The sequence below is a fragment of the Euprymna scolopes genome, chromosome 1, assembly GCF_053919585.1.
Source record: "Euprymna scolopes isolate OS-2025 chromosome 1, ASM5391958v1, whole genome shotgun sequence".
In the NCBI taxonomy this organism is placed as follows: Eukaryota; Metazoa; Mollusca; class Cephalopoda; order Sepiida; family Sepiolidae; genus Euprymna; species Euprymna scolopes.
Genome location: NC_136482.1, coordinates 5499518 through 5516225, shown reverse-complemented (window position 1 = coordinate 5516225; position 16708 = coordinate 5499518). Strand labels below are relative to the sequence as shown.

Sequence of the window (16708 nt, the reverse complement as noted above, 5' to 3'; positions counted from 1 at the left end):
TCAATTAAAATTCATTAAAAACTACGTAAGACAACCCCCCCCCCCTCAATGCTATGATGTATTATCCCTCCATTTGCCACATCTGGGCAGGAGCTGCTAGAAAGGACTTGTCCTGCCTTGATAGAGTTCAAAATAGACTTCGTAGCCTCGTAGGAGATGTCCTTTTCTCTTCCTTGCAACCTCTATCTCACAGAAGAGATGTTGCGAGTTTGTCTCTGATGTATCGTTATTTTCATGGAAAGTGTTCAACTGAGCTTCAATCTATGTTCCCCCCTCGCAAAACTTTCATAAGAAACACTCGTCTAGCTGTAAACACTATCAATAATTCCCCCCACTCTTTATCTGTGCCTAAACCTAAACGTAGATTCCATGAACAAAGCTTCTTTCTTCTGCACGCCTGTGGAATTGTCTTCCGTTTTCCTGCTTTCCGGCTGACTACAATATGGTTGTGTTCAAGTCTAAAGTAAATAAGTTCTTGATGAACCGTTCCATATAAGTTATCAAATTTACCAAATTTTCATTACTAATGTCCAATTTCTACTGTACACTCTTTAACCCTTATCCTTGAGTGGCCTCTGGACCTTGATAATGTGGTGATGCCTTTGTAAAAAAAAAAAAAAAAAATTTGGAATGCTTTTCTTCTTTTTCATATAATTTTAAATATACAGAGGGAGATAACTCTTATTTACTAAGAAATTCGTTCATTTTTTTTTTTCATCTCATTCTCATAATTTAGGACGTGATATATTTTTAAATCATGCATTCAAAAAGAAAGCTGCGACGAACTGTTTTTTTTTTTTTTTTTTTTTTAAATGTAACAAGGTTGATAACGCTAATATAAAATGTAGTCTTTACGCGACTATTAACAAAAAACCAACGAACCCACGTTTTTTCATTAGATGAAAATTTTTTATCTCCTAATTAAAAAGTAAATGTTATTGTAAGGTTATTAAGAAATTAGTCTTTAACCTTTAAAAAATACCAAGAAGGAAAATCTTTGATAAAGCAAGGATTAAACTTTTAAAGCTTCGGCGGCTTTTTTTTTTTTTTTTTTTTTTACTGTAACAAATCTTATAATATTAAAAACACCAACATATATTTTTTTTGTTTGTTTCAAACAGAAAAATATTTTTTCATTGCCAGTACAATAATTTTGCGGTACTTCTGCACGTTATTTCCCGTTTTTCTGTGAGTAGCGCTCGGCAAAAACTGGAAAACGCCGAATTATAACGAGCGAATCAAAAGAGACTCAAATTAGCAGACGTTAAAACTGGAAAAAAAAAAAAAAAAAAAAAAAAAAAAAGGAAAGAGTTTTATCAGGAAAAATAAAGAAAGGGTAGAGTTTCATTGTATTAATGAAATAAATAAATAACAAGGAAAATGAATCAATTCAGGCTGGAAATAATTTGTGCAGCCACAGAAACCAGCAGCTAGCAACGTAGAAAAGATACGAAAATGCATCATGAAGAAACGAAACGTAAACGACGGTTTCAGCTGAAGGTGCATTATTCATTAATGGCCATTGCAGACAATGGACGTCCTTGCGCAGTGGCGCTGTTTTCTAGAAGTCCCATCTCCTGATACCAACGATTATTTGTGGGCGTTCGAAATGGCAACACAAAAAACTACGGCGAGAGTGCGATATCGGGTCGGATCGACTGGAAAAACTTTTGTTGCAAAATAAAATGCATAAACAAAAATTGTTTTACAAAAATTGCAGTCGTCGGCTGCCCAAAACTTTTCTTTAAAAAAAAAAAAAAAAAAAAAAAAAAAAATTATTACCCCCCCCCAAAGAAAAACAATTGGTACTTGTATAGTTTAATGAAGACATTAACAAAAAAAAAAAAAATGAAAATATCAAAAAACGTATCCCTTTTGGACTGAAGATCTCCGAAAAAAAGGGTTTGTATTACTGTACACATAGATTCGAAAAAGTTGTCAAAAAACAAATATATAACAAACAAATATTATCAAAGGCAAGATAAGTTACTTTTCTACCAAACTGGATACATTTTTTTTTGTTTTTATTCAATGTAACATGTTTATTCAGCTCAAAAACATGCAGTGTTTACCGATGTAATGGAAAATTCAAAATGGCGCCCGACACTCTCTTTAACATGGTAAGTTCGGGAAAAGGTGTAAGAAAAAAATGTAAGGAAAAATTCAAGATGGCGCCCGACTCTCTCTTTAACACGGTAAGATATCCTCATAGGTGGCGAACAACATTTGCTGAATCCTGTCTGGTCATCTGCCGCCACACCGCAAATCTTGTAGGCCCGCAATCAATGAGAGTTAGAAAGGGCTTGCCACTGTAATGGGTAATATCCATGGCCAGCCGCTGCCACACACTCTCAACTTCCAAGCGACCCTTCTGCCATCGCTCTGGTGCAGGATCAATAGACTGGCAAGCCTCACAATTTCTGACGATCTGTCTGACATCCATCTTGGTCACGGCTGGGTATGCACGCCTCACAAAATAAAGGGTCCTCTTGATACCCGGATGTCCGCTCTGTGCATGAATTTTTTGTATTTGACATGGGTCGATTGCAACTGCACAAGATCGAGCAGTAATCTCCATTCCCATCTTCGCGGCTTCATACCATTTGTGAGGTACACGGGTCAGTTGGTCAGCACGATTACAATGTGATGGCACCAGAGTGACGCTCAGTGATAGCCCATACTCAGATACCAGGTTTTTTAGCGTGTCTAGCCTTCTCCGTATTAACATTTCGCTTGCTGCCTTGGTACGGATTCGTGTCCGTCCTGAAAGTGTGTCAGACACCCAGTGGTAGACACAGAGAGAATCTGTGTACAAGGTCAACTTCTTAGACTGCCACTGCAGGGCCAGATTTACCCCCTTTACAACAGCGTCCAGCTCTGCCAGGTTGATATGCTGAGAATCTGTTACGGGCCGCAGCCAACACGCATCCTCGAACACGTTTCCTCCTTGCTCCAACGATACTCCCAACGCCAAAGAACTGGCATCAACCCACACACCTACGTTGTCTCCGTTAACACACCACCGCCCACAGGCAGGGTCCTTCTTGTTCACTCTCTCCAGTGTCTCTTTAATCATCAGAGTTAGTAGGACATCATCGGATATGTCATCCCAACCCGTGGTTGTTAAATTTGCTCTGCGTTTAATCACACCAACAGCTGTGCGGAGCCAGCCACAGACCGGTAAGTGACCAACAAGTTTTCCACACCAAGAAAAAACGGTCCGCCTTGTAACGAGGTTGGGGATGCTTGGAATTTCACTGCCACGCCTCCATTGTAGGGTGCCATCCTCTTCATAAACATCCAATCCCAATACACGTGCTCCTTCCCTTAAACGTTCGGGATTCTTGCATTCCAGACCAAACTGAGCCAACTTTTCTTTGACACACGACGCAGACTGTACATCTTCATTGACGTATACGTCATCAATGTAAGCTGACGTTGAGTCCCTCATGGGCTTTTCTTGGGACAATACTGTGTTGACAATAGTCTTCATGATCTGTGGTGCCACATTTAGGCCGAAGCCAAGGCGTGTAAGGCAGTACCTCTGCCCCTGGAACCAAACTGTCTGGAACGGCCACAACGTCTCATCAACTCGCACCTGTAAATAGGCTTTTCGTAAATCCAATATTGAGACATTAGTGCCTTTCTGACGCCATTCCCTCAACTTACTGGCGCATACATCAGCATCGGCAGTGTAGGCTTCAATATGCTTGTTAAGCTCCCTATAGTCCAGCACGGGCCGTACTTTCGACTTGTTATGCTGGACTACTGCCATCAAGGGTATTAGACCCTTCGGAGGCCCAAGCTTGTCCTCAGGGTAGGGGATTAACCAGCCATCTTGGATCCACGCCTTTAGTTCCCTTTCGTATTCTGCTCGGGCCTCACTGGGTATAGGGTACTCTGCAACCCCATTCTTGAGTTTAGTCGGTGCCATTCCCTCGGTCCACTTCCAAGATGCAATCCAGGCCCTCTTGCGCGAGTCGTAGTCCACTGTAAAATCCGGCCGATCGATATGGAGCGCTGCACACACTGGGGCCTCTAAGAATCGCACCTTTCCATCCCGATGAATTGCGACTCCCCCCAGCGCCTTGATGGCATCGTATCCGAGCAACAGGACAAACCCCAGGAGATTTCCTTGGGTCACGAGCACATTGATCTTAGTGGCTGCACCGGTGTCCGTGTAGATCTTGACAGTTCCAGCTCCACAGCATGTCTGGGTCTCGCCTCCTATCGTGGTGACTTTGATCTTCCTCTTAGTCCAACTTGGACACAGCCTGGTGCTCACTATAGTATGCGAACAGCCTGAGTCGAGAAGTGCTGAGCAGGGTATCCTGTTTACGTAGACGGTCATTACTGGTTGCGCCTTGTTCAAATTTTGCTCGGGGAGCAGGGCAGCGCTGACATCCTCTCCCCTGATACGTTTCCCGCACAGTTTTGGGCTAGATGCCCCAAACCGCCACACTTAAAACAGCGCACACGCCCCCTGTTGGTGCAATTCCTTGCAAAATGTCCGCGTCGGCTGCAGCGAAAACATTTCCCATTGCTTGCAGGGTTCTGATTCGGAATCTCCCAAGCGCCAATCTGGCCTGTCTGTGTCGCCATCACAACTGGTTCCCCCAGGTCCTCCTCATCTTTGATGATGGCTCGAGCACGTTCCATCAAGTATTCCATGGTCGTTGTTGAAACGCTGGTTGAGGCTCTCAGTAGCTGCTTCACCCGAGTGGGAAGGCCCGCCACAAACGCGTACGCGAGCGTCCGCTCCGACACCCCTCCACCGAACAGAACTGCGAGTTTCTTTAACTCAGCGAAGAAAACGTCCACGCTTTCCTCCGGTAGAAGTTTTCGGGAAGCAAATTTTTCATAGGCCGTACAAGGATCCATGGCAAATGCCTTGTACAGCGCAGCTTTAATTGCGGTGACATCTCCCTTTTCGGCAGCACTGAGTTGCTGATATACACTCAAGGCACCCCCAGCCAATCTCAGGGGAATTACAGTGTGTACCCTTTTCACCTCAAAAAGGTCGCACGTCAGCTCGACCCTTTCAACCCAGTCGACGATGGACGTGGACCCGTCAAACTCGGGTATGAGCTTTAAGTCAAATTTCGACTCGGTCATAGTCCTAGAGGCCAAATGGCCGGAATAGCTTGTAAGAAAAAAATGTAAGGAAAAATTCAAGATGGCGCCCGACTCTCTCTTTAACACGGTAAGATATCCTCAACACGGCACAAGAAGCAATAGCCACACGATTCCCCAGCCAACTCAATCGTCACTCCCCCACGTCTTTCCCCTCACCCGCTTTTATCGTCGTTCTAGGCCGGCTAAATTTGCATATTCCGAGAATTCGTGTGACTTTGCGAGACATCATACTTTACAAAAGACGGCGGTCGCCATCTTGGTCCTCTTTTCTATTTTTGGTCGGTAACGCTGAGCTGGTCTCGAGGTAAGTCTTTTTCCCCTCATCCGTCTCTCCCACGTACCCACACAACACGCAAACACGCGGGCGCTTATCTCCTGGATGCACGTTACAAAAGGTGTTACAAATAATAAACTAGACAAAATACTATTAAAAAAACACCGAATATATATCAAAATATGCCACGGTAACATATTGAGCGAGTTTCTAGCAGTATTTTGTATAGTTTATTATTTATAACATCTTTTCCCAAACTTACCGTGTTAAAGAGAGTGTCGGGCGCCATTTTGAATTTTCCAATACATCGGTAAACACTGTATGCTTTTCGAGCTGAATAAACATGTTACATTGAATAAAAACCCGAAAAATATATCAAGTTAGGTAGAAAAATAACTTATCTTGCCTTTTATAACATTTATTTGTTATATATTTGTTTTTTGACAACTTTTTCGAATCTATGTGTACAGTAATACAAAGCCGAAAAAAATTCACTTAATTTGATCGAGTAGTTTTTTTTACAGCGGAAAAACACGTTTTTATGACAGCACGTTGAAGTCAGCCATTATGAAATTTATTGAACACGCCACGGGGAGATAACTCCAGTTAAAGCGCCGACACCCCTCCCCATCTTTAATACTAGCTTTCTTCCTAAAAATTAAACCTTTTGCTCGGTAGCATAACAAATTGTTTTTTCGATGTAAAAAAAACAAAAACAAAAACAAACTACTTGATGAAATTAAGTGAATTTTTTTTCGGAGAACTTCGTTCCATAACGGATACGTACAATTTAAACTTTTTTTTCGATATTTTCATTTTTTAATGTCTTGATTAAACTGTACAAGTACCAAACAATTGCCTAAAAAGATAATAAAACAGTTAAATTTTGTAATTCTTATTTTTTTGTTTCTGTTTTTGTTTCTTTCATTTTTTTTTTTATTTATTTAAAAATTTTTTTTTTATACTTGCATTCACTCATTATATTACGGCGGTTATTTTGTTTTCTTGATACGCTCGTTAGAATCCGACGTTTTCCGTTTTTCGTCGGACATTGCCGAGTGCGACTCATGGAAAAACGGGCATTAAAGTGCAGAAGGACCAATTTTCCTTAAACAAACCAACCGAGTAAATGTAAGAAAAAAAAAAAAAAAAAATGACAAAAAAAAAAGTATCTGAAACAAACGAAAAATAATCGCATCTTTCTTTTCTTACAATTAGCGTTCAAAATTATCGTTTCTTTAACAGAAAACAAAACAAAACAAAAACAGTCACATGTATGAATATTTTTCGATTCTAAAAACAAATTACAAGCAAAAGATGTTCTCACGATCATTTTGACATTAATATTTAAAGCCAAACGGTACTCTTGCATAATTTGACCCGAATTCTCGTGAATTCCCGTCAAGCATGGATCGGACGAGACCGGCAATCATCGGTGTCAGTCGAGCATTGTTCAAATGTGGAAACGCTAACTCGACTTTTTATTTTATTTTATTTATTTAATTATTTTTTTCTGTTATGTTCTTAGTAATTTTAAAGACGATATTAAGATGGGCGGGGGTGACTTTTTATTTTCTGATTATTTATTTATTTATTTATTTATTTAATTGAATTTTTGGGAGTTTGATTAGCCCAATGAAAAAGCACTATCTGAATGGAAGCAGACGACATTCGAATTGGAAGACAGCGACCAAACAAAAAAAAAAAAAAAAAAAAAAAGAAAGCTGACAAACAAATATATTTTCAAACTCGCCAAACAGAAAAATGACAGGCAAGAAAATAAATTTATACATGTAAGAAAAAGAAATAAAAACATTGGTACAGATAATCTCATATTGTCAGGAGAAGAAATTGTTGTCCCCCAAAAATGAGATGCAACAATTGTAAACACAAATGTTTACTTAAAAAAAAAAAAGATTGTGTGCAAAGGATGGTTTCTCCTGGAGATGTACAAATGGACAGTGCCACCAAAAAAAAATTGACTGCACAACAAGTCTTGAAAAAAAAGAAAAAAAAAAAAAAAAGAAAAAAATACGGTTACAAAAAAGAAAAGAAAACAAAACAAAAAAAAACTTGTACTTACACCTAACAATTATATGGTTAAAAAATCTTTTCTTGGAGAAAAAAACAAAAAAAAGTTTCTGTTGATAAATATTTTGCAAAAAAAAAAAAAATAAATACTAAAATGAAATAAACATATTTTCATTTTACAAGGTTTTTTTTTTTTTGTTTTGATTATTTGCATTTGTATTTTTTCTGGTTTGTTTTGTTTTTTTCATTAGTCTGCGTCTGTTACGACGCTCGGCTGACAATGATAATTGCCAGTCTCGCCCGATCCATGCTTGACGGGAATTCACGAGAATTCGGGTCAAATTATGCAAGAGTACCAGCCAAACTTTTAGGGAATAAACAAAACCAAAAAATAAAAAAAAAATAAAATAATAAAAACAAACAAAAACAAAGCAAATATTGGTACTCTGCTAGAACTAGGCACGGCCAAAAAATGGTAGAAAAACCAAGTTGCTTTTTTTTTTTTTTTTAAACGAATTAAAATCTATTAAAATCCATTATTTTTTAGCAACTTTATTTTCCCAGAAAAATAAAAACCTGAAGTTTATCATATGAAAAGCAGATGATATAAAACTTTTCGTCTGACGTACACAAGTGCTACCCCTCTAGTGAAATACACATCGGCTCTGATGTTGTACGCAGTTCGGTTGAGGGCGGCGCAATTATTATTTTTACAAGGAAATTTGCGTGTGTGGTCTAGTTTTTTTTTTATTTATTCATTTTGGCTTGAACTTTGTGCTCTTTTGGATTATTTTTATTATTATTATTATTTTTTTTTTTGAATGGATATTTTTTATTTTGGCTTAAACTTAGCGCTTTACAAATTATTTTGTTATTATATGATTTTTTTTCTTTTTTTGGATGGATAGTTTTTAGGGCCGGAGATTATAGTTATAGGTAATCATTAACAAATTAGCACTTGTGACGATAAACAAAAATAAAAAAAAAAGCTTTAGCGTGTCCCTCTCTTGGAATGTCGTCGGTGTTTTTTCTCATATCCAAACACAGTGAAGTGTTATTTGGTGCTAGGACACCTATTGATCCATGCTATTTTTAAATAATATTTTCAAATTTAATTAAAGTTTTACGATACCTGTTTTTATTAAATTGTTAGGTGAAAGTACAAAATAGGTACACAACACCCTCTCGTCACCATATTAAGAATGACTTTCTAAATAATAATGTCATTATTTCAGCATGGCTCAATAAGTGCATGACTCAAGAAAATATGAGTACCTTTTATTTTCTTGAATAAAATAAAAACTACTCTACGAGAACATACTGTTTTTGTTTGAATAATTATTTTTTATTCAAAAATAAAAATTTAAAAATTACCTATAACTATAATCTCCAGTCAAAAAAAAAAAATACCCATAAAAAAAAACAGAAAAAATCATAAAATAACAAAATAAAACATATCCACCCCCCCCCCCAAAAAAAAAATTCGAAAAAGCGCAAAGTTCAAGCCAAATTTTTGTCTCGATGAATAACACATTTGAATATTTTTTTAAAAAAGGTTTTTATATCAATTATTTTTTTTGTCTAAATAAGATTAAGGATGATTTGCTATTCTTAGAATATGCTAAAATATTATAACGTAAGTTCCTGAATTTCAAATAATTCCATATTTTATCTCACTCTATAGATTTCGCTTGGCAAAATGAAAAAAAATCAAGATTTAATGATAGTTTCAAAGAAACTACGGTAGCCTTTACATAAATAAATGAAGTCATTTAGTCCTGTAAATTTCCATGTATTTTTAACGTTTTGACGATTAAGTGAAGAATCAACTTTATAAGGATTTAATTCTGTTTTCATAAAAAATATCCATCCCCCAAAAAACAAAACTTTTTTCATAAGCGATACATATTTGTTGCCTACATAACCCCGAAGTTAAGCAACAATGAGGTTGGCCAGTACCAGATGAGTGATCATTTTATGAATGCTAGACAACTCCTGCATCTAGTATCACGCTTGGTCGTCTTGTCATCAAGACCAAAATTTTCTGGACGAGAGATTGTGGTAGATGTAAGTCTCCCATACTTTAAACTAAGTCAATCGCAAATCACAGCAAAAAGGAAAATACAAGCAACTGTTTGTAGGCTTTTATGGTCTACCATAAGTGAGGAACTACCACATAACAACAAATTGCCAAAAGAAATTATATTTTTAGCAAAATGTGCAATCATTTATTGATTTTTTTCTTTTTTGGTATCGATTCTTCAAAGCATTTCCTATTTAATGGTATATGAGCAATATTGGGACTCACTAAAAGAAAATTATTAATTTATTTTTCAAAGATTTAAAAGTAATGTTTTTCACAAAAATAATGAAGAAAAAAAGTTTTTTTTTAGTTAATTTGAAAGAATAATTATTATTAATATGTTCAACGAATTTCACATTTCAAAATACAATAAATGAAAAATTAAACACATTCAAAATTCGGATTTTCAACCTTAAAATCTGATACGTGCGCAATTGTTTTTTGTTTGTTTGTTTTATCTACAATTCTCGCCCTCTCCACAATACAATATATTTTGTTCAGTTTCGGCTGATTATTTTAAGCATATTTGTAACCACAAATGAAGAAGGGGGTGTAGGAAAAAATGCATATATATAAATATCGATTATGAAAAAAAGTACACCATTATAAAGTTCATTCTTCACTTAATAATTGGTGAAAATTTCGTATTGATTGGATAATTACTTGATTTTTGGTAGATTTAAAAAAAATACTTACTCCGTTCTTCCGTTTTGGCTGTGCCTATCTAAAACTCTTCATTGATCTAAGGGAGATAACTATATTTTACTAAGACCTCCATTAATCTTTTTCATATAGGTATTTAAAACATTGAAACCAATGCAACTTCATAGAATTGTAAGAAAAGAAAATTGCAAAAATAAAAGGAATTTTTATTAAAGAAAATATATTTTTGTTGTTAATGCATACATTTTGTTTTATATTGATTAGCACTTGTTTATTAAAGACTGCATTTGAGAATGTTTGGCGTGTAGGAAGATAATCTCCATTAAGAAGTGGGAGATGAGTGGGTAATGTTTTGTAAGAATAATAAGATGGAGAGATAAAGCATTGAAGCATTTGAGACATGTGTTTGGAGTTGTTGCATTTGATGCTTTTTAATTTGGTTCATGAACCTGTTTGGGTAAACTAAATATATTCTGGGGTTGACCTTTACTCCTGATCTGAAATGGAACACGTACATCAAGTCTGTTGCTAAGGTCGCTGGAAAGATGGTGGGATCCTTCTACCGCTCCAGAAGATATCTCACTACTGATACAATTCTCTATCTATATAAAAGCCAAGTACATCCAAGGATGGAATACTGTTGCCATATCTGGGCAGGAGCTGCTAAAAACAGCCTATCCTGCCTTGACAGAGTACAAAATAGACTTCGTGGCTTAGTGGGGGACGCCCTTTTCTCTACCCTGCAACCTCTCTTCCACAAAAGAGACGTTGCGAGCCTGTCCTTGTTCTATCGTTATTTCCATGGCAGGTGCTCGTCTGAACTCCAATCTCTGGTCTCCCCTCGCCAATCTTTCACGAAAAACACCTGTCTAGCTGAATCCCCTGTGAAAAATTTCCCCCACTCTATATCTGTACCTAAGTCAAAACGCGGATTCCATGAACAAAGCTTCTTTCTTAGAACTGCACGCCTGTGGAACTCTGTTCCGTCTGACTGCTTCCCACTGGACTACAACTTGGATGTCTTCAAGTCCAATGTAAACAAATTCCTAATGAACCGCCCCCCCTAAGTAAACACTTCATCAAATCTCCACACTAACGTAATGTACTTGCAATAACCTTTATCCCTGAGTGGCTTCCGGGCCTTGATAAGTGGTGATCACTGTGTAACCCCCCCCCCCCAAAAAAAAGCATCTTAATGTGTTTCTTGGAGATAAATCCAACTTCAGCATATTGCATATAAGGCCTTTGAGTAGATAGATATAAAAATCTGTAAAAAACATTGCTAGGCCTAATCAAATGTTGTTAGTGTTGTAGCTGACTTTCTAAAATTAATGAATGCAAATGAATCCTGAAATTAAAAAAAATATGTTTCAACTTATTTGTAGGAGTGCACGTTCTGTAAGAGGAAGATATTATCCATCGAAGAAGAACCCGTTGACACTGATGGCGATGGTATTCCAGACATACTTGATGACGATGATGATGGCGATGGTATTCCAGATCATTTGGACAAAAATAGTGAAGACATGACAGACACTGATGGTGATGGTATTCCAGACCATTTGGATGAGGATGATGATGGTGATGGCATTCCTGATCATCTGGAAGATACTGACGGTGATGGGATTCCAGATAACCTTGATGATGATGATGATGGTGATGGTATTCCAGACGTGCAGGAAAATACCATTGGAATAGATGACATCAAAAACCTTGCACCAGGTGAACGAATTGTTTATGAAGATGATGAAGGAGAATGTGTTCCCGAGGACCAGGATGGGGATGGTATTCCAGATCATCTAGATGATGATGATGATGGTGATGGTATTCCTGATAATGAAGAGGATGCTGATGGTGATGGTATACCAGATCATCTAGATGATGATGACGATGGTGATGGTATCCCAGACCATTTGGAAGGTGATAGCGATGGTGATGGTATTCCAGATTATAAAGAAGATGCTGATGGTGATGGTATACCTGATTATCTGGATGACGATGATGATGGTGATGGTATCCCAGACCATCTTGAGGGTGATAGCGATGGTGATGGTATTCCAGATTACAAAGAAGATGCTGATGGTGATGGTATACCTGATTATCTAGATGATGATGATGATGGTGATGGTATCCCAGACCATCTTGAGGGTGATAGCGATGGTGATGGTATTCCAGATTACAAAGAAGATGCTGATGGTGACGGTATACCTGATTATCTAGATGATGATGATGATGGTGATGGTATCCCAGACCATCTTGAAGGTGATAGCGATGGTGATGGTATTCCAGATTACAAAGAAGATGCTGATGGTGATGGTATACCTGATTATCTGGATGATGATGACGATGGTGATGGTATCCCAGACCATTTGGAAGGTGATAGCGATGGTGATGGTATTCCAGATTATAAAGAAGATGCTGATGGTGATGGTATACCTGATTATCTGGATGACGATGATGATGGTGATGGTATCCCAGACAATCTTGAGGGTGATAGCGATGGTGATGGTATTCCAGATTACAAAGAAGATGCTGATGGTGATGGTATACCTGATTATCTGGATGACGATGATGATGGTGATGGTATCCCAGACCATCTTGAGGGTGATAGCGATGGTGATGGTATTCCAGATTACCAAGAAGATGCTGATGGTGACGGTATACCTGATTATCTGGATGATGATGATGATGGTGATGGTATCCCAGACCATCTTGAAGGTGATAGCGATGGTGATGGTATTCCAGATTACAAAGAAGATGCTGATGGTGATGGTATACCTGATTATCTGGATGATGATGATGATGGTGATGGTATCCCAGACCATCTTGAAGGTGATAGCGATGGTGATGGTATTCCAGATTACCAAGAAGATGCTGATGGTGATGGTATACCTGATTATCTAGATGATGATGATGATGGTGATGGTATCCCAGACCATCTTGAAGGTGATAGCGATGGTGATGGTATTCCAGATTACCAAGAAGATGCTGATGGTGATGGTATACCTGATTATCTAGATGATGATGATGATGGTGATGGCATCCCAGACCATCTTGAAGGTGATAGCGATGGTGATGGTATTCCAGATTACCAAGAAGATGCTGATGGTGATGGTATACCTGATTATCTAGATGATGATGATGATGGTGATGGCATCCCAGACCATCTTGAAGGTGATAGCGATGGTGATGGTATTCCAGATTACAAAGAAGATGCTGATGGTGATGGTATACCTGATTATCTGGATGATGATGATGATGGTGATGGTATCCCAGACCATCTTGAAGGTGATAGCGATGGTGATGGTATTCCAGATTACCAAGAAGATGCTGATGGTGATGGTATACCTGATTATCTGGATGATGATGATGATGGTGATGGTATCCCAGACCATCTTGAAGGTGATAGCGATGGTGATGGTATTCCAGATTACCAAGAAGATGCTGATGGTGACGGTATACCTGATTATCTAGATGATGATGATGATGGTGATGGTATCCCAGACCATCTTGAAGGTGATAGCGATGGTGATGGTATTCCAGATTACCAAGAAGATACTGATGGTGACGGTATACCTGATTATCTGGATGACGATGATGATGGTGATGGTATTCCAGACCACCTTGAGGGTGATAGCGATGGTGATGGTATTCCAGATTACAAAGAAGATGCTGATGGTGATGGTATACCTGATTATCTAGATGATGATGATGATGGTGATGGTATCCCAGACCATCTTGAAGGTGATAGCGATGGTGATGGTATTCCAGATTACCAAGAAGATGCTGATGGTGATGGTATACCTGATCATCTAGATGATGATGATGATGGTGATGGTATTCCAGACCATCTGGAGGGTGATAGCGATGGTGATGGTATTCCAGATTACAAAGAAGATGCTGATGGTGACGGTATACCTGATTATCTAGATGATGATGATGATGGTGATGGTATCCCAGACCATCTTGAAGGTGATAGTGATGGTGATGGTATTCCAGATTATAAAGAAGATGCTGATGGTGATGGTATACCTGATTATCTGGATGATGATGATGATGGTGATGGTATCCCAGACCATCTTGAAGGTGATAGCGATGGTGATGGTATTCCAGATTACAAAGAAGATGCTGATGGTGATGGTATTCCTGACCATCTGGATGAGGATGATGATGGCGATGGTATTCCTGATCATTTAGATAAAGACGACGATGGTGATGGTATCCCTGACGATCTTGAAAAAGATACTGATGGCGATGGTATATCTGACCATCTAGATGATGATGATGATGGTGATGGCATTCCGGATCATCTAGATAAAGATGACGATGGTGATGGCATCCCTGACGATCTTGAAAAAGATACTGATGGTGATGGTATTCCTGACCATCTGGATGATGATGATGATGGTGATGGTATTCCCGATCATTTAGAAGATGCTGATGGTGATGGTATCCCAGATCATCTAGATAAAGATGACGATGGTGATGGCATCCCTGACGATCTTGAAAAAGATACTGATGGTGATGGTATTCCTGACCATCTAGATGATGATGATGATGGCGATGGTATTCCTGATCATTTAGATAAAGACGACGATGGTGATGGTATCTCTGACGATCTGGAAAAAGATACTGATGGTGATGGTATTCCTGACCATCTAGATGATGATGATGATGGCGATGGTATTCCTGATCATCTAGATAAAGACGATGATGGTGACGGTATCCCTGACGATCTTGAAAAAGATACTGATGGTGATGGTATTCCTGACCATTTAGATGATGATGGCGATGGTATTCCTGATCATCTAGATAAAGACGGTGATGGTGATGGTATCCCTGACGATCTTGAAAAAGATACTGATGGTGATGGTATTCCTGACCATTTAGATGATGATGATGATGGCGATGGTATCCCTGATCATTTAGATAAAGACGATGATGGTGACGGTATCCCTGACGATCTTGAAAAAGATACTGATGGTGATGGTATTCCTGACCATTTAGATGATGATGATGATGGCGATGGTATTCCTGATCATCTAGATAAAGACGATGATGGTGATGGTATCTCTGACGATCTTGAAAAAGATACTGATGGTGATGGTATTCCTGACCATTTAGATGATGATGATGATGGCGATGGTATTCCTGATCATCTAGATAAAGACGATGATGGTGATGGTATCTCTGACGATCTTGAAAAAGATACTGATGGTGATGGTATTCCTGACCATCTGGATGATGATGATGATGGTGATGGTATTCCTGATCATTTAGATAAAGACGACGATGGTGATGGTATCTCTGACGATCTGGAAAAAGATACTGATGGTGATGGTATTCCTGACCATCTGGATGATGATGATGATGGCGATGGTATTCCTGATCATTTAGATAAAGACGACGATGGTGATGGTATCTCTGACGATCTGGAAAAAGATACTGATGGTGATGGTATTCCTGACCATCTAGATGATGATGATGATGGCGATGGTATTCCTGATCATCTAGATAAAGACGATGATGGTGACGGTATCCCTGACGATCTTGAAAAAGATACTGATGGTGATGGTATTCCTGACCATTTAGATGATGATGGCGATGGTATTCCTGATCATCTAGATAAAGACGGTGATGGTGATGGTATCCCTGACGATCTTGAAAAAGATACTGATGGTGATGGTATTCCTGACCATTTAGATGATGATGATGATGGCGATGGTATCCCTGATCATTTAGATAAAGACGATGATGGTGACGGTATCCCTGACGATCTTGAAAAAGATACTGATGGTGATGGTATTCCTGACCATTTAGATGATGATGATGATGGCGATGGTATTCCTGATCATCTAGATAAAGACGATGATGGTGATGGTATCCCTGACGATCTTGAAAAAGATACTGATGGTGATGGTATTCCTGACTATCTTGATGATGATGATGATGGTGATGGTATTCCTGATCATTTAGATAAAGACGACGATGGTGATGGTATCTCTGACGATCTGGAAAAAGATACTGATGGTGATGGTATTCCTGACCATCTAGATGATGATGATGATGGCGATGGTATCCCTGATCATTTAGATAAAGACGATGATGGTGACGGTATCCCTGACGATCTTGAAAAAGATACTGATGGTGATGGTATTCCTGACCATTTAGATGATGATGATGATGGCGATGGTATTCCTGATCATCTAGATAAAGACGATGATGGTGATGGTATCTCTGACGATCTTGAAAAAGATACTGATGGTGATGGTATTCCTGACCATCTGGATGATGATGATGATGGCGATGGTATCCCTGATCATTTAGATAAAGACGATGATGGTGACGGTATCCCTGACGATCTTGAAAAAGATACTGATGGTGATGGTATTCCTGACCATTTAGATGATGATGATGATGGCGATGGTATTCCTGATCATATAGATAAAGACGATGATGGTGATGGTATCCCTGACGATCTTGAAAAAGATACTGATGGCGATGGTATTCCTGACCATCTG

General features: G+C 38.5%; 1 protein-coding gene across 1 annotated transcript in view; it reads left to right on the top strand.

Moving 5' to 3' along the window:
- The window catches only part of LOC145279875 (uncharacterized), a 154746-nt gene that overhangs the window by 135621 nt on the left and 2417 nt on the right, over positions 1–16708 (top strand). Inside the window, exon 19 of the mRNA XM_080131336.1 lies at positions 11573–16708. This exon is cut by the window's right edge and continues 2417 nt beyond it. Within this exon, the coding sequence (XP_079987462.1) occupies positions 11573–16708 (5136 nt within the window). The remainder of the gene's footprint in view (positions 1–11572) is intronic.